The sequence below is a fragment of the Dermochelys coriacea genome, chromosome 3, assembly GCF_009764565.3.
Source record: "Dermochelys coriacea isolate rDerCor1 chromosome 3, rDerCor1.pri.v4, whole genome shotgun sequence".
NCBI classification, from domain to species: domain Eukaryota; kingdom Metazoa; phylum Chordata; order Testudines; family Dermochelyidae; genus Dermochelys; species Dermochelys coriacea.
In genome coordinates this window covers 176,068,663-176,089,636 of record NC_050070.1, presented here as the reverse complement: position 1 = coordinate 176,089,636, position 20,974 = coordinate 176,068,663, and the positions used below count along the sequence as shown (strand labels likewise).

At 36.3% G+C, this 20,974-nt stretch overlaps 1 protein-coding gene across 1 annotated transcript in view; it reads right to left on the bottom strand.

Annotated features, from left to right (window-relative positions):
• Positions 1-20,974, bottom strand: part of CAMKMT (calmodulin-lysine N-methyltransferase) — a 335,072-nt gene that overhangs the window by 53,251 nt on the left and 260,847 nt on the right. Inside the window, exons 4-6 of the mRNA XM_038395122.2 lie at positions 7,134-7,194; positions 4,101-4,155; positions 2,988-3,051 (exon numbers count right to left, since the gene is read on the bottom strand). Of these exons, the coding sequence (XP_038251050.1) occupies positions 2,988-3,051; positions 4,101-4,155; positions 7,134-7,194 (180 nt within the window). The remainder of the gene's footprint in view (positions 1-2,987; positions 3,052-4,100; positions 4,156-7,133; positions 7,195-20,974) is intronic.

Sequence of the window (20,974 nt, the reverse complement as noted above, 5' to 3'; positions counted from 1 at the left end):
TAAATATATTTTTATATAAAAGTGGATAATACTTCAAATGTACATGTATGGTGAAGAGTGACAGACCAACACCTTTGTTTAATTTTGAGGAAGTTAGTCATGTAATAATCTAATAACATATGAATATACTATGCTAATATAAGCATTCACAATATATGGAGTGAATTCCTCATCTACCACCCAAAACAGACATGTAACAGTTTGAAAAATAATATGAATGGGGTCAAAAATTAAAAGAAAAATCAGATCCTCAAAAGCTTAAGAATACACAAAGCAAGGCAGTTAGTTACGCTCACTGAATTGCAAAAACAACAACAACAATAATTATGATGATAATGATACTCAGATGCAGATACTCAGATGCAATGCACTATTGCCAGGTCGATTTTCAATTACATTTCACTGATTTATTCATTTGTTTCTTAATGTGCTCATCTTGCCCATTAGGAATAATTAGCAAGCTTGCTTGGTGATTTCCTGGTTCCTGACAGTGATTTTTTTTTCTTTTTGTTGACAACCACTTTTACTTTTTGGAAAGTAATTTTTGGATATTATAGTATGACTGACATGTAATTTAAAATTCCTAAGAAATTTAAAGGGAAGATGTAAACAGTAATTTTTAAAATAAGGTTATTTTAATCAATAATACCTCAATAATAAAGCAAAATACTAGACATTAACCATTCCTGAAGAGCACAATTCAGAAAAGGAAACAATAATTTAGCAATGTTAAAATAATCTGATACAATAAATTACTAAAATATACCAAAACTATCATAAAAGTTATGAGAAATAAATCATTACTTTTGGTAATTTTGGATATTTGGGGTAGATTTTGTTCTCAGTTACTCCAATAGAAATCCCCTGATTTCAGTGGGGATGGCATGGATGTAACAGATCAGAATTTTGTCTACAATTGTTTTATAGTTAGTTACTATAGCAAAGAATGCAAAAATAAAATTACCATAAGACAGAACATAAAACTATCAGTGAAGTCCATTAAAATACATAACATACATTTTATTACACACTCTTTTAAGAGCACATTCCACCTACACTGTAAAGTTTTAAATCTACTTCACTTTGGCACCCTACTATATTAAAGACATTGTAAAATGCAGTACAATAGGAGCACTTTGAATGCTGAGCTCCAGAGTACCAAATGTTTAAATGGGATGGAGGGTGTGGGAGGAGACTTTTTAGAAGCTTTCAGCAAACACTTCTCTGAAAGGCTAACAGAGTCAGTACAGACTTTAAGACTTCTTGTAGGATTTTAGAAAAAATAAGATATTTCAAAAAAAAGTGTGGGCACTTAACTTCCTTAATCAGGTGATATTAACTGTTATCCCTTTGAGGAACAAAAAACACTTTGATCATTTAATTCATTACAATGAGTGAATGTTTTAGCACATATTAGTTCATACCCTTGATGCAGAAGACTTCAACAATTTCGTAAAAATTCAGATGTACTTACAAGATCTGTTAAATGAGATATTTGCAGAAACGATTATTACTAAAACCAAACTGAAACTCTTCATGGTATAAGGTTTTTTTTTGGTAACTAGCCATAGTTTTGTCAAACCTCAACTTATTTTGCTATGTTGTTTTTGAAAACCTTTTTCCCCCTCATATTTTTTATTTCCACAATGACACATGGCTAGAAGTGTGATATAATACAATTACATGAAACAACACAGGACGCTGCAATTGCCCAGCATCAAATCACTAATGTAAACATTTAGAATTTAGAAACAATCTAGGAATCATAACTAAAACCCTACATTTTTGAAAAAAGGGGCATTTTTATGGAGCATTTTTCAAGTTGTAAAAGAAATGATTTGTGATTGGCTGTTATTCTCCATGAAATTGTTGAAGTATTTGAGGCAATTATAGCTGGCTGAGTTACCTCTGAGAACATAAGTGTTTCTAAAGGCTGCTGGCCAATATTCTTGCACTACTATGTCTCCTGTTTTAACAATCTTACATAATTGCAAATTTCATTTTTTTAAATAATCCACAACAGAGTTTAACTTAATGAAAAAATAAGTACTCATTATGCTAGTGTTCACATACATACAAACCATAAATCTAAATAATTGTGACATTGCAGTGGCCAAAAATTGAACAACTATTCTTCCTGCAAATGCAAATGTAAAGATCACCAAGGAAAAAAAGCACAGAAATACCTTCCACTTTTCCTCTCAGTTTCTAACAGATATTAATATTCACTATATATATCAGTTCTTGTACTATTGTAGACATAAAATGTGGCCACAAATCATGCTCACTTTCTCTCTCACTTAGCCAAAGGACAGTTCAATTTTCTGAATTCTGTATACATATTAGTATGGCATAATAATGATTTATTCTAATATAATATAAGAAATATAATAAAATAGTACATAGAGGAGAGTGGTTTTATAACCTTACATTAAGATAAATAATGCCAAACTGGTAATTGATTAAATAGAGTGTGTGGATAATGTATAGGTAGTTATAAGTTAGTTGTAATAATGGTACTGTGCATGTAATAGTATATACTGTGACTATTATGGAAATATATCTATATTGGACATATTGTAAATGGTTAATATATGAAAGCATGTTTGGTACAAAAAATCTAGCAAAAAGAATAAATGTTGAGAGGGAGTTAATTCTTTGGTTTACTGCTGTACTTCCTATAACATGGAACATTAAAAAATGGATTCTCTGAACACTTAACCATTAGACAAATATATATCACTGTACTTGCTGCTTTCTCTCTACCAACATGCACTTTTTTTTTAATGCAAGAAGAAAGTGTGGAATTTATTATAGGGAAAATTTTAGTTTAATTCAAGAAATGTTATATCTTTTTGTTTTTTAATTACTCATGGTGTAGACTTTTTTTTAATATACCCCATGCTGTCTTTCTTTATATCAATTGTTACTCAGCCAGTAAAAAGGAATGAGCACAACCAACCAGTTTTCTATCTGAATAAGGATACTTTTGATGGCCTTTTCATTTCCATCAGTTAACAGAACTTCTTTGACATCTGCAGAAATAGCAACCTGAAAAAAAGAGCACAGCAAACAATGAGCAAATATGCTTGTCTGTGTGGAAGTGAAGACAGGAGTGACAAGCCTTCAGTATCATGCTTCCTCACCTATTTCTCTGTAACAATCTTCAATCTTTTTTCATTTTATGTCTGCATTATTTTAATCATTCAATCAAATCAGTCAATACTTTTATCATTCCATTTGCGGGAGCCTCTATCTTGCTATCATTCTGTTCCGTAATTGCATTGTGACAGCGGATGATGGTATTCTGAGAGGCTTTCATTTGCGGGCTTCTGTTTATCTAGTAGAGCCATCATACAAGGCTGTCACTCTGCCTTTCAGCTTGCTTCTGTCTGACTGCCTGATGCCCTTCATATAACTTTGCATTGCAGGCAGATGGCTTTGTAAGGGTAATTTTTTTGTGAGCTTTGACATGCTCGCACATTGGGCTGTAACCTCGACACATTGTATAAGAGCGACAGGTTTGTCAAATGCCAATCAGTGTAACAATATGCTTTTATTTGTAGAGACATAAAAACTTGTCTAATGCACTGCACTGCTACATAATATCTCCTGAATACATGACTCAGAACCCAGAGAATGGTGAACGATGCTCCTGAATGGCCAATCTAATTCAAAAGAATCTAATTACTGAGAGCTCTGGATCATGTTTGTTGGTGTAATAATGCAGGCAAAACATTAGCAGCTATATCATGGTGCTCCAACTGTGATTCGCCAGGCTATTCCTGTATCTTAGCAAATGGGACTATAATCTGAAAAAAAAATGCTTCAGCTATGGCAATGAAAGACAGACCGTACATGGCCTGGAATGTCACAACAAGAGATATTGACTACACTGAGGTAAAATGTTTCTGCTCATCGAGGCAACCATAAAATCAATATGATACGAAAGCAAGTCAATCTAGAAGGTCTCTCAAGACTTTGCAGCTTGACTGCAGCTGATGCTGTTGACAGTTCTCTGACCCAGCAGTTGGAGGCACTGGAACATTTTTTCTTTTGTTCCTCCCTCTGAATGGGATTGGAATTGAGAAAAGACCTACCATGAGCCCAGCCAAGCATGTCATGCCACCCCCTAGCTCACACACAGCAAGGTCCCTGAAAGAGAGAAAGGAAATGGTAGAACCCATACAAATTAGATGAAAATGGTCAGAGAGACATATATGTTACAAGAACAAATTGCCATCTGCAGTACGAACTGAGCTACCAGGAAGTTGTAGAGACACGACTAGGCTACCTCATGTCGTTTGCGTTTTAAAAATAATTATGAAATAGAAAAGTCACAAAGCAGGCAAATCAGTAGGGGTTCCCTCATTAGTGTTCAGTGCAACATTACCACCGCTGAGCTGAAAAATCTGAGAAAGTTCCCTTTTTTCCCCTTGTCAATGGCGCTGTCTTTTAGAACTAAACTAGATAGAGTAGCGAAAGATAATTGTTAGGAAAGGATAACATTGTTAATCCACATTCATTCTTTCAAAAACAGTTAGACAAGTAAATGGGGAAATTAATATTATTTATATCTATATATAGACATATCGAGAAAATTCTTTATATTTTGGAAAAAAATACAACAAATTTTAAAACAAGCCACATACCTTAAATGTGAAGTATTTAGATTTCTCAAGTAGCACTTAAATTGCAAGTGATATACAAACAATATTCTTAGAAACAACACTGGAACAATGTACAGTTAAACCACTGAAAATTAAGGTGAGGTAATGTCAAGAGCCTAATCTGAACCCAGAAAAGCAAGAAAACTCAGAATTAAGGCTCAATATCTGCTGTGATATGCTTTTCTTAAATTAGCCTATTGTGCACCTGCATTACCAATAATAATAACACATGTGCTATATATATGGATGAAATATAAGTTAGTGCGGAGAACCTGCATGATGGGAGCTGCATGGGGGGAGCCATCAATAGAATGTTCACATTAGCACTGTCTCCAAACCGATGGCATGCTGGCGAGGGGGGCAGAGGTGACTGTGCGCTGACATCACCTAGGCCAGCATATAGGACAGTGCTGAGGCTGGGATCATGGGATTTCCAATTACACTTACGGCAAGTGATTATAGCTGGTAGAAAATTTTCCACTGAAATATTTTTGACAGAAAATGGCTTTTCAATTAAATGGATATTTTTGTTGAAAAAAAGAAAAACCTGAAATTTTTTTATGAAAACAACAAAAATAGATTTGTTTTGGTTCAATTTTTGGTGGGGAAAAATAATTTCCCAACAGACACTACAAGTGATTTTTAGGGACTGTGTCCATTAGTCCAGCCCACATAGATCTCTCTGCTGCATCCCCACACACTGACATCCAATCTGGGAATGGGATGGATTTGTTTCCCTTAGACCCTACACACTTCACTTGCATAAAGACCACTGGTTTTATGGAAGTGACGTAAATGTCACTCTATAAAATATAAACATACTTGGGAGCCCAAACAATGCTTAAACACAAAAAGGAAAATTAAAAATAGAGACGGTCTGCAGCTTAGACTCTGAATTTATTTGTATTTCATGTATTTCATTTTATAGAAATCTTACAAGAATGTTTTTAATTTTATTTTAATCTTATAAGATTATTTTCTCACACTTTTTTCTTTAGGTTTAGGGTTTTTAGCGGTAGTGTTTAATGAAAAAATGTACAATCCACATTTTGCATTTAATAGTTATTATCCTTTACAGCAATTACAATTCAGCATGTCCCCAATGAATTTTAAAAAAGGGTATTATTGAACCAATAATGTAAATGCATATTATATGAGTGTGTGTATGTGTGTGTATATATATATATATATATATATATATATATATAAGAGTATTTATTCAAACATGCATGCTGAGGATTAACAGCTCTTTTGGAACCAGTCAGTCAAGTAATATAGATTTGATGATTTTTATAAAATTAAAATTAAAACCTATATGGAAAACCTATCAACTCTGAGTTTACTGCACCGTAGGTCTGATCCTGACAAGAGATGACTAGGTGGAACTGCCATTGGCTTTAATGGAAGTTTTGATTGCTCAGCAGCTCTGAGTACTACACCCAGACTTTTGTAGGAACTTTGGTAGAGGCAGCTTTTTAAAAAATGGAATACAGTGATCCACAGTGCACACCCACAGCAGTACCTTGTGTGCAACATGGATCAGTAACAGGCAACCTGGGGGACAAGTAGCTGCCTGAACCAGGCATTGATGGAAAGTGACCCTGTGGGGCAAGTGACAGAGAAAGTCTTTATGCCAGGCTGGGGGACAGAGTGGAGAAGCTCTGTTGCTACTACTGTAGTATCAAGGCTGAAATAACCTCTTTAGGTCTTGCACTGCCTTATGAAGGCCAGGGTCAATGTCTGGTGAATATAAGCAGTAGTAAATCCATTAGCTTTGCTCCTGCCTGTCTCCACCTGACCCTCAAAGAACAGTTGTTCATAACTGTGTTGGGAGCTTGTGTGCAGATGGACTCCACCTACAACCCAAACCCTACACCATTGCTCCTCTACAGTGGAACTGCAGGGATTCTACTGAGCACAGGGCCCTCTTTGTCCCCAAAAGAGTGGAAAGAATGTAGGGCTTGATTTATTTTTTATTACTTTAAGAGTGGCTAGCGAGTGTTTGATAGGCATGTTATATAAATATTGGAAAAATAAATACATAAAATGCAGAATGACACAAAAATGGGGTACACGTGCATCACTATATAATATGAATATGATGTACTTTATCAGATAATACTTTTCTTGCTTTCCCAACAGAAATCAGTTTAAAGAGTGTCTTTTACTTTTCCTGACCTTCACAATCAGTAATGATTGATCCGAGCTTCACTTTTGTTTCCCAAAAATCAAAGTGGAATAAAACGCCTTGAGTGGAAATCAAAAGTCTTTGACATATAGCAAAAAGCTTGCTGTGCAATATTAATACCCAAAGGCAGCTCAAAAGTCTTTGTTAAGAGCAACATGCTTTCACCTTGAACTTTTTAAATTTAATCTGAAGATTCAAATCATAGCAATCTTTACCATGTAGATACAATAAAACTAACGGATTGGAAAGCATCTTTTATGTTCAATTCTGTGTACCTGAACATGTGATTTTGCTTGAGGCAGTAATAAGCTAGCACCTCTTCAGAAGGCCAGATACCTATAAAACATAAAGATATTTGCTTTTTTAGAATAGGTATTTTTTTCTTCTGAAAGGTGTCATTAATATTTAATAGCTGTTGGTTAGATCTGTACCAAACCGATCTTTTATTGGATTTATTTTATTTTATTTTTAAAATATGCCACAGTATCAGAGAATAAAGAAAACACAAGACTTACAATAGCAATGCTTCTAAGGCTCTGTCTACACTACACACCTTTTAGTGACACAGCTGTGCCACTATAGCCATGCCACTAAAAGGTGCACAGTGTAGCTGCTGTTTGTCAGCATGAGAGAGTTCTCCTGCCATCAAAAAACTTCTACCCCCAACAAGCGACAGGAGCTTTGTCAGCAAGAGAGCACTCCTGCCAACAAAGCGCTGTTCACACTGGTGCTTCTCGTCGGTAAAACTTTTGTCGTTCGGGCATGTTTTTTTAACACCCTTGAAAGACAAAAGTTTTGCCAACAAAGTTCCAGTATAGACAAAGCCTAAGATACCCAGCAACAGACTTTATATGAACATTGGCAGGCTAATCCATAGCTGTCTACTTGTTTCAAAATTAGGCACCAGCATCAACATTATAAACATTAAATACAATCAAATTCTAAGAAACATCAGCTTTATACCATATATTTGACATTTTCAGCCTCAGAATATTGGTAGGCAACAACTTAATAGATTCATAGAGTTTAAGGCCAGAAGGGACCATAAGATCATCGTCTGACCTCCTGTATATCACAGGCCATTGAATTTTATCCAATTCCTCCTTTATTGAGCCAATAACTTGTTTGACTAAAGCATCTCTTCCAAAAAGGCATCCCAACTTGATATGAAGAGTCAAAAGATGAAGAATCCACCATTTCCCTGATAGTCTGCTCCAGTGATTAATCATTCTCACTGTTCAAAGTGTATATCTAATTTCTAATCTGAGTTTGTCTGGCTTCAGCTTCCAGTCACTGATTCTTGTTATGCCTTTCTGCATTAGATTAAAGAGTCCTTTAGTACCCTGTGTTTCCTCCCCATGAAGGTAGTTATACACTGTTCTCAAGTCACCTTTCAATCTTCTATTTCATAAGTGAAACAGATTGAGCTCTTTAAGTCTCTCACGTAAAGAGACTTTCTTCAGTCCTGTGAATCATTTTTGAGGCTTTTTTCTGCACCCCCCTACATTTTCAATTTCCTTTTAAGGCATGAACACACAAGAGGATGCAATATTTTAGTATTGGTCTCACCAAAGCCATATATGGAGGTAAAATCATTCCCCAATTTCTATTACTACTCCTGTTTATAAATCCAAAAAGGAATAGAGAATAAACTTCTAACTTTTTCAATTGATATATTCAGTTTAGGAAACATGCAGGACTCTGAGGAAAAGTTATATTTGTGTGTTTTTTCCTCCATTATTATTGGTAGTGCAAGATACTCCTATATATCAATTCGGTACATCACAGCTTAGGCTGGCCTGCTAGCTCAATGGATAGCACAATGACTTTCCATGAGAGTGACCCTGGCTTCTGAAGCAAACTATGGACACTTGTGCCTGTTGGAACTAAGAACTTCATAGATCATATACTCTATCTGCTGGGGAGGTAAGGGGAAGAGGAAGTTTATGCCTAAGATTATTCATTCCTACAGGCCACTAAAAGTGACCACAGCAATCTCAGAGGACTACAGTGAAAGTCTATAATTCAAAGCTACCATAAGCAAAGAGGTGGGGTGACACTGGAAATAGGCAGCCTGAAATTAAAAAGAAAGACCCAAAGTTCCTATTTTTTGGATAAGACTTCCAGAAAGGGTTCCATCTCAACAAAAAGACCCAATCAATTCTTAGAGACAGTATAAAGGTTATTCAACAAATAGTAACTTGTGCTATTTCAACAGTGCATAAACTTCTTCTATTTCCTCATTTCAAAGTTCCCTGAAACTAGGAAATAACCTGAAGAAGGGAACACAATAAGTAATATCGCCATTACAAAGTCCCAGTAATTCTCCCCAGCAAATGTCTTAATAGTTTGAAATAACCAGCTGTTACTACATCATAATAATTCTGTGGCTATACATACTATACAGTCATCATATTCCACACATTTCAGTACTTGTTGTAGTAATAGGGACTTATATGTCCTCTGTGGGCCAGTTCCAATCAGCAGAATGCAATGATACACATTTCAATTAGACAGTAACATTTATACTCCCAGGCCAGGCAAAACAGTAACCTCAGATACGGGGAGATGAAGATTCAGACCAACAATCAGATGCCATTGTAATTGATTCCATAACTTTAACAGTTTTCAGGTATTTTGCACAGTGTGTATGAACTTTTGGTCATTAATAGCAATTGAACTCTGAAACTTTCTAATAAAAAAAAACCAAGGTCCCCACACATGGGTTATTAATTATTATTATTATTATTCTAAGCACCAAAACAATGGGCTCAGTGACATATAGGACACAAAGCAAGGCACAGTCCATGCCTTTGGAGCTTACAATGTCAATAGAAAGCAAAGATCAGACATAAACCCACAATGGGAAACCTGCAAGATGGTGCTAACTTACAGTGTTTCTTAGCTATGGAGACTCTCCATTAGCTATATTAGCATTGGGGTTCATATTCTTGATGGGCTGCAGTCACAGAGAACAAACATCACATACATATGTGAATAGTTTGATATTCCATTCAGTAGAAGGCAGTGGTACATATACACATTATCTAGTATGTTAAAAACAGATTCAAATACTGGCAGGGTAAACTCAGGGCTTGTCTACACAGTACCACAGTGTGGACTGTGAAGGTGTTGAAGTACAAAGCATGCCAAAGAGTTGCGCTCTAACTACACTGTAATGTAACCCTGTTAGAAAGAGAACTACCTAAACGTGAACTAGATACCTTTTAGTTCATGTCTGCAGCATCCACACAGGGCAGTTAGAGCACAAATCTTTGGTGCTCTGCAATTCACACCTCCTATAGTCCTCATGAGAGCGCAGTATAGACATAGACTTCGTCCTTCCACGCTTCTGAAGGATCCAGACAGATAAAGTGAGTATAAAACTTTACCATGTATGTGGATCTTTCAGATCATATATTTTGAAAAAATCCTTTCAATTCTTCAAAGTCATAAAGATACTCAAAACTCATTTTACAAGAATGGAGCTTTGCCCCGTAATGTTCTTGGCCAACACTTCCCCTTCTCTAAATCACTGTGCAGCCTGACTGTCATCCCCAAGAGCACCAGTCCATTCAATAGCTACCCTCAGTTTCCCACAGCTGGCTACTCTTGCTTTGTGTTTTATATATATAAAGAAATATATATTCACTTAAATATTTAAATAGTTATTATATTTAATGTAAAAAATATATATAGGCCAAAACTGAAAGAATTGTTCAGTTTCCTCCGTCCAAAGCTGTCAGTGAAGACTAACAGCCAAATCCTTAAGGTTGCTGAGTACCTATGAAAGTTTTCTCAGTGTGGAGAAATGATAATATACCTAGCAGGACTTCAGGATTTGGCCTGTAGTTTGTGAGCCATTTCTGAATAAAAAAAGATCAGATATGTACAATTTAATATTTTAATTAGTGTTGGTTCACATACCTACCAAAAGCATTGAAGGAACATTATTATTTATACAGTTCACTGTAAATTAGACTTACATGGTGTCTGAAAAATCTGCTATTTTTCTAAGATACACCAAGGGTTAAAATCACATATTCATACACAATTACCCATTTCTCAGCAATAATGCACACTAAGGATGCTAGAGGATTTTTTTCCTGTGTTTTTTTTTGAGCATTGAAATATCTTAAAATGACAAATTTTACATTAAATATATAAATATTTAATATTTAAGTGAATAATATAAGAATGTTTTCAGTTTACAACTGATAGGTGTGTACTCAAGCAACAACAGTGGTTTCCTGGTGTTCGTGAATACTGGTTATTCAGGACCATTTGTAATAACCCTACAATCCACATTAAAAAACTGTCTAATAGCAAACCTTTAGTCAAAATGACTCTCACAAATACTTGTTTTTGTAGCAGAGGGCCCTCAGTGTCTGAGCTGTTGCCCATTGGTCCAAATGAAATGCTTTTCACTTTGATTGTGGCTTTGATTGAAGGACAGCCTGATGGAAGTCAAAGTATTCACCAATCTTTTCTAATTGGACACCACTTCCTTCACCCTGCCACCACACAGTGTTAATACTTACTTCCTTGTGGCAGCAGCTGCTTATACCAGTACTTACCCCATCACTGGGAGAAAGGAAACAGCATCTTCTGAAACAACAGTGCCATTCTATAACCAGCTGCTAGCAACACAAGCTGCACCTTTCTCCTCCCCCTTAAGGGAAAGTATCACCTCCATAATGATCCAATACACCACCAACTAAAGAAGCAGGAGTCAGAAGGTCTCTCATGAACCCAGGTCTCAAGTGTGGAAGCACACTGTGCTACCAACTAAGCCAGTAGCAAGAATACTTTTGTTAATTTTAGTAAAAGGAAAAGCTTCTCTTGCCTGAACAGGTAGGTAAGCCTCTTGGACTGCTTTCAGAAAAGGGATAAGCTTAAAGATCCAGGTGGAGGCGTTTGCACTCTGCCTTCTACTCTTTCATTCTGACCTACATTTTTCAACATTGCGACCTATGTTTGTAACATAGTTAAACTATAAAATAGTATAGTTTCTGATTAGAGAGAAAACAAATGCTCAGTTCTGTTATAATACAATGTCAAAATCCACAGTAGTTAGCATATAGCACTAATTCTTCAGAGACAAAAATATTAACTATTACTACCTACTATACAAACATACACATACATGTGCATATGGGTTTTGTTTCATGCAAAAACACTGTCAAGACTTCTGGGTACAATTAACAAAAAGAGGCCTCCAATTTACATGCATAATTGGATGAGCACCTATTGGATGTTGCAATTACTACTGCATTTATTACATGCAAATGCTTGTTTACAAACTTACACCTTTGCATGTACGAGAATAACTGCGCCTCTTCACATCAGAAACAGTGTGTGCAGGAAAAAATAGCCAATGGCTCTATTGGACTTTACAGCTCCCCTTCATGTCAGGGTGTGTTTGTGCATGTGTAGATGTATAGTACTTGGTGAGATTGAGGAGAGAAGCACAAAGCCTCCCAGAATTCCCAGGAATACAGCTGCTATGCTGCCTTTATGCACACTGCAACTTCCTTTTGCTTGCTGGTGCAAAGTAGTCCATTGCTCCAATCCACCCTGATTCTTTTGCAGTGATTGCTAGAAGAGGTGCAATACACTGCCAGAACTACTGGCTCTAGGTAGCTAAACAATGCTCATTATGATTGTACTGTCATGTGAGCACCTTAATTACTAGATGGGAGGGGTAGTGAAGGATGTGATCTTTATTTTATTTATACATATTTCTGTAGCACTCATCTCCATACCATCGTATCAGAGCAGCTTGCCAACATTACTGGACTTAGGCTCACGAGAATCCCTTGAAGTCATGAGTACTATTATCCCTGTTTTACAGATGGAGAATTGAGCACAGAGATTAGGTGACTTGCTCAGGGAGGTCACACAATAAGTCTATGGCAAAGCCAGGAATAAAGCCCACATTTCCTGATTCATAGTTTTGTGCTTCAATGACAACAAAAATCCTGCCTCCCCTATAGAGAAAGAGCAGCTAAAGAAATCATGCTACCCTAAGGATGCTCAAATGGAGTTGCCTTTGCCACAGTACTCATGGAAGAGTTGGTGCCCTGAAATGGTGCCTTCCATTCATTCTGCTTCAGCACAGCACCTCTTTTAGCAGCCTTAGTGGTATGTGGCCTAATAGGAATTTAAAGCAGGCATGAAAGGAACACTTGCAACTTAATCTCATTGTGAGGGACATCATCATTTCAGGCAAAACCAAACAAACTGTTGTTCCTACTCTATTGCAGCCAGATACTGGCATGAAAAATGATGAACCATGAACAGGAGGTTACAGAAACTTTGAAAAGTTGAAAAGGAATTCTCCAACACTTTTTAAAGTTCCTTCATCCATTATTTTTACTTGTCCCTTATTTGGTTCTTAATGACTTATGTTAAAGACTAGTGTCCCCCATTTGAAAACTCACAGACTGAAAACTGTTACAAAGCATCTCCAAAAAAGTAGCATATTGTTAGAATACTCTCAGTATACAATATCCAATATATTTACATATACATCTGTACAGAAGGAGCCAGTATGCCTCTTTGCGCTGCTCCACTGGCACAAAAGAGTCATAAACCCATCTGATTCAGCTAGCTGGGACTTCTCCCTGCACAGGGGGAATCCTTGGGAGGTTTAGGGTCACTGTAGCAACTCTGTGCCACCTCCCAGCAACACCAAACAATCTCAATCCAATCCATAGTGAACAGGTATCTGTATCACAATAAAAATGACCACACGTTATGGTACTAACTGGCAACCGTATTGGTAATCTCAGCGGAGGTACCAAGGATTGAATTGAGCCACAGAGAATTAACTACTCTTTCACCTCTAGAGATCAAGTTTGAGGCATATTGCTGGGGCAACGTGGGGAAACTTTGTTACTGCCTGTGCTGTACCTATTCTGTGGATAAAGGTTTCAGTTCCAGGGCTGTCAATCCAGTGCCTTTCACGCGCACTAATTCACAAAAAGGAAGAAGATGCACTGTAATTCCTAGGTTTACAACTGCCACAGGATACACTTATTCTCAACTGCAGAAAAAATATAGAAAAATAAACATGTCTGCTTACTAGAATACTTATATTCTAGGTAATTTACAATTGTGCCTTTTACTCTTATTGTAACATATTTACAATTGTACTTTTAAAGTATGAAAAGTTTAACTCTTTGTTTTCAACTCAAGAGACCGTGGCTTACATTCATGTCCTAGTGTACAATAGTCACAATGGAAAATGAGTTTGATGATCTCATTCCAATCCCCTTTTGTGTTGCATCACCACCACACAATTTAGCACGAGAGACCTGTGTATAGTATGCTTAAGAGAGATCTAGGACTGGAGAAGAACTGATAGTTCAGGTCAACACTAAGATATAATGGAAGAGTTGTATGGGGGAAATTGCAGAATGCCTCTTAGCCCTATGCCTGGCCTTAGCCAATGCTATCAGTCCCTCTGTTTACTGAGCACTAAATTCACTTACAAATGGGAAAAAAGTATGAAAGTGGAGAATGAATAGCATGGTGAGAGCTAAATATAGAAATGGACAGAGGTAGAGTCAAGTTTTCCTCACACAATTTTGTCAATGCACCTCCGTTTCTGACAAGCAACACTCCTAATATCCTATCTTGGGCCTTTCTTGAGGAAAGATTCCTACCACTCATGATTGACTATGTATGATTGAGTTTCTGCATGGTGGGTCCAAAAATCCTCTGAGATCTAAACATCGCCCAAATATCACAGCTTGAGCCCTTCTCTAATTTTGTTATGTCACCAAAAATGTGTACTGAGATCAATGATAGGATCAAAAGACTTCATTTTCACTAATTAGGTCATATATCACACAAAAGTGGAATGTAAGTGACAAAAGGGTAGTGTATTATCCATGAGGCCTAGGTACCCATTTTCAGTGGATTGTATCTGAAAAGGACAAATAGATGTAACAAGTTACTACTGTGTATGAATAGTTTTCAAGATATAAAATGTAGAGTCAGAGAAGAAAGCTTATCATACAAAATCCCTTTTATGCTAGCCCAATCACAGGAGTCTGATCAGCATAGTAAAATGAAGTAGGCAGGAAGAAGAGAAGGAATGATTAACCACCTCTTGTTGTTTTGTCAATGTTTTAATTCATAATTTTCAAACCTGGGGGCCTAAATTCAGGCACTTACATCCACATTTAGACTACAGTGAAAGTGAATGGGAGCTGTAAGTGCTTGGCATCTCTGAAGGAGGGTCACTTTTACGGTACTTAAACATGGAAGTAGGAGGCAAATTTTCACAAGGCCTCAACACTCACAACTGGGGCCAGATTTTCAAAAGGGTAGCTCCTGAGGGTTGAGCTCTTTTGAAAATCTGATCCCAAGTGTCTAACATTAAACGCATAGTTTTGAACACTTGTTAAGTACACTTGTTAAATGGGCTCACTGATAAATATATTGTATGAGGTTTTTTTAACAAATGTGTTCAATAGTATTTACCAGTATCAGCTTGCACCTGAACTTTTCTACATGTTAATTCTGTCTACTCTCACCCACCTCCTCCTTTAAATCCAATGAAGAGGAGCAATTTGTGCCTACACCAGAGGGACAATATTCCCCTTCCCACAGCAGGAACCGCCACAAGTAAGTTTCAAAAGGTAAAACAATACTAGAGAAATTGAGGCTATAAAAAGGAACACATCTCCACACTTTTCCCTCTCCAAATATGTTTTATACAAACCCTTGTCTTTCTCTCAATCTAAAATGGAATTTATGATATTCAGATCATTGAAAAATATGTATAAGCACTGGCTGAGATCTTCAGCCTGGGCAAAATGGCCTCAGCACTATATCTCTCACTTTCATCCTCATTATTATTCATGACTAGGAGGGAAACATGATGGCCTGCAATCTACAAATATCTTTTATAGCACAAACTTAAGAGGCTGTGTGGAATTGATGTGGAAATACAGTAACAGTAAAAGCTGTAAATGTACAGCTATATGTAGAATCATCAAACTGTACAAACCTACTTGTATGATTGTCTTTAACACCTTTTTTCAAATGAATGAATTTGATTTAGTTTTCTTTACCCAGTTTTCAAATAGTCATTAAAAATTAAACAACACTGGAACAAGCCTTTTGTGATTATAGCCTTCACTCTCCTGCAACAAACTGGATCTATAAATTTACGTACCATTGTAGATGTAAATTACAAAATTTTATATTCAACTATATTAAAACATCTATTCCAAAAATGATTACCAGTTGTGAAAAGCAGACAGGCTTATCACTTGCTGTCAGTTGTTCATGTCTAGTTAAGCAATAATGTGCTAAAACTGCTCTTTTGTTTTGTGTAAGAATTTTGGCAATAGAAGAAATGAACACTCGTTTAATAAAAACTCAGGCTGCTTTTTGCTTTGATGGAGGAAGCAGCTGCCTGTTTTCATTTGCTGCAGAGCAGCAAAACCCATCAATATAATAAGCAGCTTAGATGCATCCATCCACAGCATCTGTAAGGATATAGGGCTATTCGCTCAAAACCAATCCTTGGTTTAATTTTAACAAAGATGTGTCTGACATATTTGAAAATTTATTATAATAGGGTTTTGAAATACTAACAATTTTTCTTTTCTTTTTAAATACTTTTCACGGATTTTGAAAGACAAGTATATATATCTGAATGATGGAAATGATAAAATGAATGTTGCAAAAGCAAACTAGCCTAAAAATGCAAAGATGGAACATTAAGAGCATGTCTTCTGGTTCACAGTCTGTCCCCTCTCTTCAGAACATGGGGAAAAAAGTATTTCAATCTTTTCAGTGTATTTTTTTCAACATATACAAAGGTAAAGGGAAATACCAGATATTAATATTATGGAAACTAAAAACTGCAAACATTCTAGTCTGTGCTGAACAATTGAAAGTATTATATTTTAGATACTAAGTTTCAACAAAGTGAGTTTGTCCAAGTGACAACTTTGAATTGGAGTACAAAATGGTAATTAAAAATAGAATTACAAGACTTTCAGATATAATTATAAAAACACACCAAGATAATAAAAGGATATCTTCTTATATAAACCACAAAACACTATTTTCCAATAACACTTTAACTCTAAAATGTAATAGTGTATATTTAAGCTTTTAAAAATTCTAAGACATTATTATTTTAGTGCTGTATAGCATTCTAAGACCTTCCTAAGCTGAGCTTTTAGATGATTTGCACATTAACTGAGAAGTCAGATAATTCTTAATCCTCTTCTTTTTCAGATCCAATAATGGATAAGGGAGCATCTTAGGATGATCAAGTAGCAATCTGCCTAGCTAGAGTGGTAGTATACCTGAATTTAGGATTAGCCATTGGGTTTTCATAATATCTGATTTAAATGAGCACTCATTTTGAGAAGTGTAAAGAGAAAATATTCTATGATAGCTGAACTGATAGCTTTTCCATTCAAACATGTAGTCATGAATCCTGAGTATATGCATATGTATTTGTTTCCCATACAGAAAGTTCTATAAACAAAAGAGGTTTTTCTAAGAGTGCTTCCTAGGCATTCACAATATCTTATGGATAAAATCACATTTATCTCAGTTGTAGGCTTGTATCAGTTCCTAGTCAATTCCAGTATTCTTATTTTGCTATGTATGGGTGAAATCAATGTGTATCAGAAGACAGGCTTGGCACAGGTGGGTTATATTAGCAGAGGGGAAGAGAATCCTCAAAACCCGTAGAGCAATCACAGATCCAAACCTTGGTTACTAATATTATTACTTTTTTTTCTTGGGCATTTGGAAAGGATGGGGTTGTTTATTAGTTTGGGACTGTAAAGTTTGGGGGATGGATCTATTTATGACTGTGGAAGTGCTAACACTCAAGCTAAATAAGTTTGATATGGGATTGATTGTGTGTAGGTTTTTGCTTTGGGGGGGGGGTTAAGTCCAAGTTTTGGAAGAAGCATCCAGAGCTTGAGATGAGTGCTTATAATATCTGTTTTTTATTAATCTATACAAATACCACAGTCCTTGCACTCTAATGACTTCTGTGTTTCACTATGCTGTGTTTCACAACGAACGGTTTATCAGCCAGTGGATCCACACCACATAGATCACCACATAGATCACCCACTTGTTTGGCCCCTGCCTCTCCTAATCTGTGTTGCTGTTGTAGATAGCCACAGTGTTCATATGGGTAGAGTCTCCTTATGCAGCCTCTCCATAACCAACCCCTGGCGCAATGGAATTCCACAGTATTTGGGGCCTTATACTCTGGCAGAGGAGGCTGTGTCCTGTGTTCCACACGGAATATTCAGATCCCTATATTTAATCAACCTTTTCTCACTTCTAATTATATCTGCAATCAATGCTACGTTCTGCCATTTGCTAAAAGCCACACCATTTTCAATAGACTGCATAGGACCCCTGGAAAGTTTTAATACCATTTAAGTCCCACTGACACCCTTAACATGGCATTTAAGTGGTGCAGCATTCCTTGGTGGAACCTCTGCACAGGGGTGAATCACTTCCTAATATTCTCAGCCATATATTGACATTGATCTGTGTGAGATCTGAATACAGACTGGAAGAAATAGAAGAAAAATAACACTGACACGTACAGTAAGTGAAAGCATTTTTAATAGTCTTCTGCCAAAGAGCCAGGGTTAAATAAGCATGAAGACCTGCATTCGTGGGGCAGTGTGAGGGAGCTTGCCCTGCAGTTGCCCCAGATGTGCCTGTTTTGAGAATGAATAGACTTCAATCTCTATAGCTATCACCCTGGTACTTTTCATGAGCACTAAATACAATGGGGCCAGATCTTCAGCTGGTGTGACTCAGCATCATCAATGTACACAAGCTGAGGATCTAGTACAATGTTTAAAATATTCATTTGTTAATTTATTTTTTGGGAGACAAAGTAGTCTTCATTAAAGCAGTATTACACTGACAGTGCCACTTAGGAGCAAATTGTGCCCTCAAATGCATGTGTATGCTTCCCACTGAAATCACTGTTAGAATTATTTTAAGTGCATTTGGTGGGAAGTATGAAGACAATGGGAGCAGAATTTGGCTTCTAGAGAGGCTTCAAAAATTAAGTAATGCTTTTCAAAGATTTGTTTCATATCTCTCACTTAACCGCGATAAAATTTGCAATTTTGACTCAGTTGGCCATATTTACCAAGTCAGAGCTGATGCAAAAGAGCAACAAAACTGCATCAAACCTCACAGGGCTACTAGTTTTCAGCTGAAAAAGATCTGGGTTGCATAAATACCAACTTTTTTATGCTGGGATGAAGAAGTGTCCTAAATCAAGAATAATGTACTTTGGCTAATCTCTATGAAAAAGTTACAATGTACTCTATTGACTTATGCTGCTCTTCTGTGCATAGACTACATATTTCAGACAATCCAACAGCATGAATTCATTTTGTCCTCATTTTTTGTTTAGGGGGGAAAAAACACCTAACAGCAACCCCTCCTCCCACCAACAATATATAAAACAAATAACTATAAAACTAGCAATTTAATTCAGTGAAGGATAAATAAGATTTTCTGTTGATATAAATAATGTCAGTTCTAATATTTTAGTTAAAAATGGTAGATGCACAAAACAGCAGGTTAACTAACACTAAGGCCCTGAAGATAGCGGATCAAATTGAGTCTGATGAAAGTGGGCACAACACCACTGACTTCAACAGAATTGGACTGCTTATACAATGGTTGAATCTGGCCCAGTATCTTTTTAATATTGTGGTCTAAGTATGAGGATTTCACTGTATATGTTCAGTTCCATGGTGATTATGACCTCTGGGCAGAATCTGCTTCAATATCTAATTTAGGCCACTTCATTCTTTGAGGTATGCTCTGACGTTCAGTAACCGCAAAGCCAAACAGTTCTCTGTTTCTACAGATCTTCTCACTCAGACATTTCTTGAAATACTTGAACTTGTATGCCAAGCTCACATATTAGCAGACAGCTCATGCAATAGCTATATTATTTTTCTCTAAATGAGATTTGAGCTTGTGACTTTTAAAATGGAGAGGTAGGTGTGCAATCTTCTAAAATGAATGCTCTTTTTCCAGGATTAAATGTATTGTGCCACTGTGTTTTCATATAGTTCTCCTTTGTCAGTAAGGTGTCAGTACACTAATAATAGGGGGACAGTCCTTATTTTTATTTATTCAATCACTTGTTTGTGTGTCATCTCTATTGTAATTATCAGTTGACAACAAATTCCAGCACTTATTTTATACTGCCAGAGTTTCAGTCACAAAAGAGTAATTTCCTGTTTTTGTTTTGGAAAAAATCATGAATATATACAATTGTCACACACAACATATTGTTGAAAATGTAATAATTTTCTATGTATTCTCTTCTGGGAATCAGTTCTATATTCCTGGATTGTCTTTGCTCTCAGAAACAGAACTGAAATCTCTACTTTGGTATTTATCCGCAGCTGTGATAGCTCAGTTGTCTGCCTCCAAATGCCAAGATAGAGAGAATCTCATCATCCAGAGACCAGCTACATGATGGGCAGTTAATAGATATATCAAACCTTAGGATATATGCTAAGCTGAGGAGATGATTGGTCGGTTGATATACTGATTGATTAGCATAGGGAGAATGGGTTTCTTCTTGACAACCTAAGATTATGCTTCAGCTAAGCTCAAATTGCTTACACCTCTTCTATTGGGTTTAAAATTACAGCCCTGTCATCTAAAATCTCTCTTCAATGAAATTTTTACCATATATAAAAATTAAAGGGAAAAAAGAAAGTAGGTGCATTGGATAAGAGTAAATGGAGTAGATATATTTCATACTACTGCTGTTGGTACCACTAGAAAAAGTTGATAAGTAAACCCACTTGAAAATGTTGCACATTCAGTAAACCATTACAGAGCTCTATACAATAATATAGAGGAGGGTGGGGGGAATTTCAGCATGCTAAAGAGAATGAGTGCTCACATTACTGCTATAACCTAGAGGTACCGACTACTGAATTAAAATGATGTTATGAGTGGTTGTGCCACAACTATTATAGTTTTGTTCTCTGTATAGGTTTCTTTCTGGTTTGAAGGTATTTATTTTTGTTTGCGTGAAATGTACTTTATATTACAGATG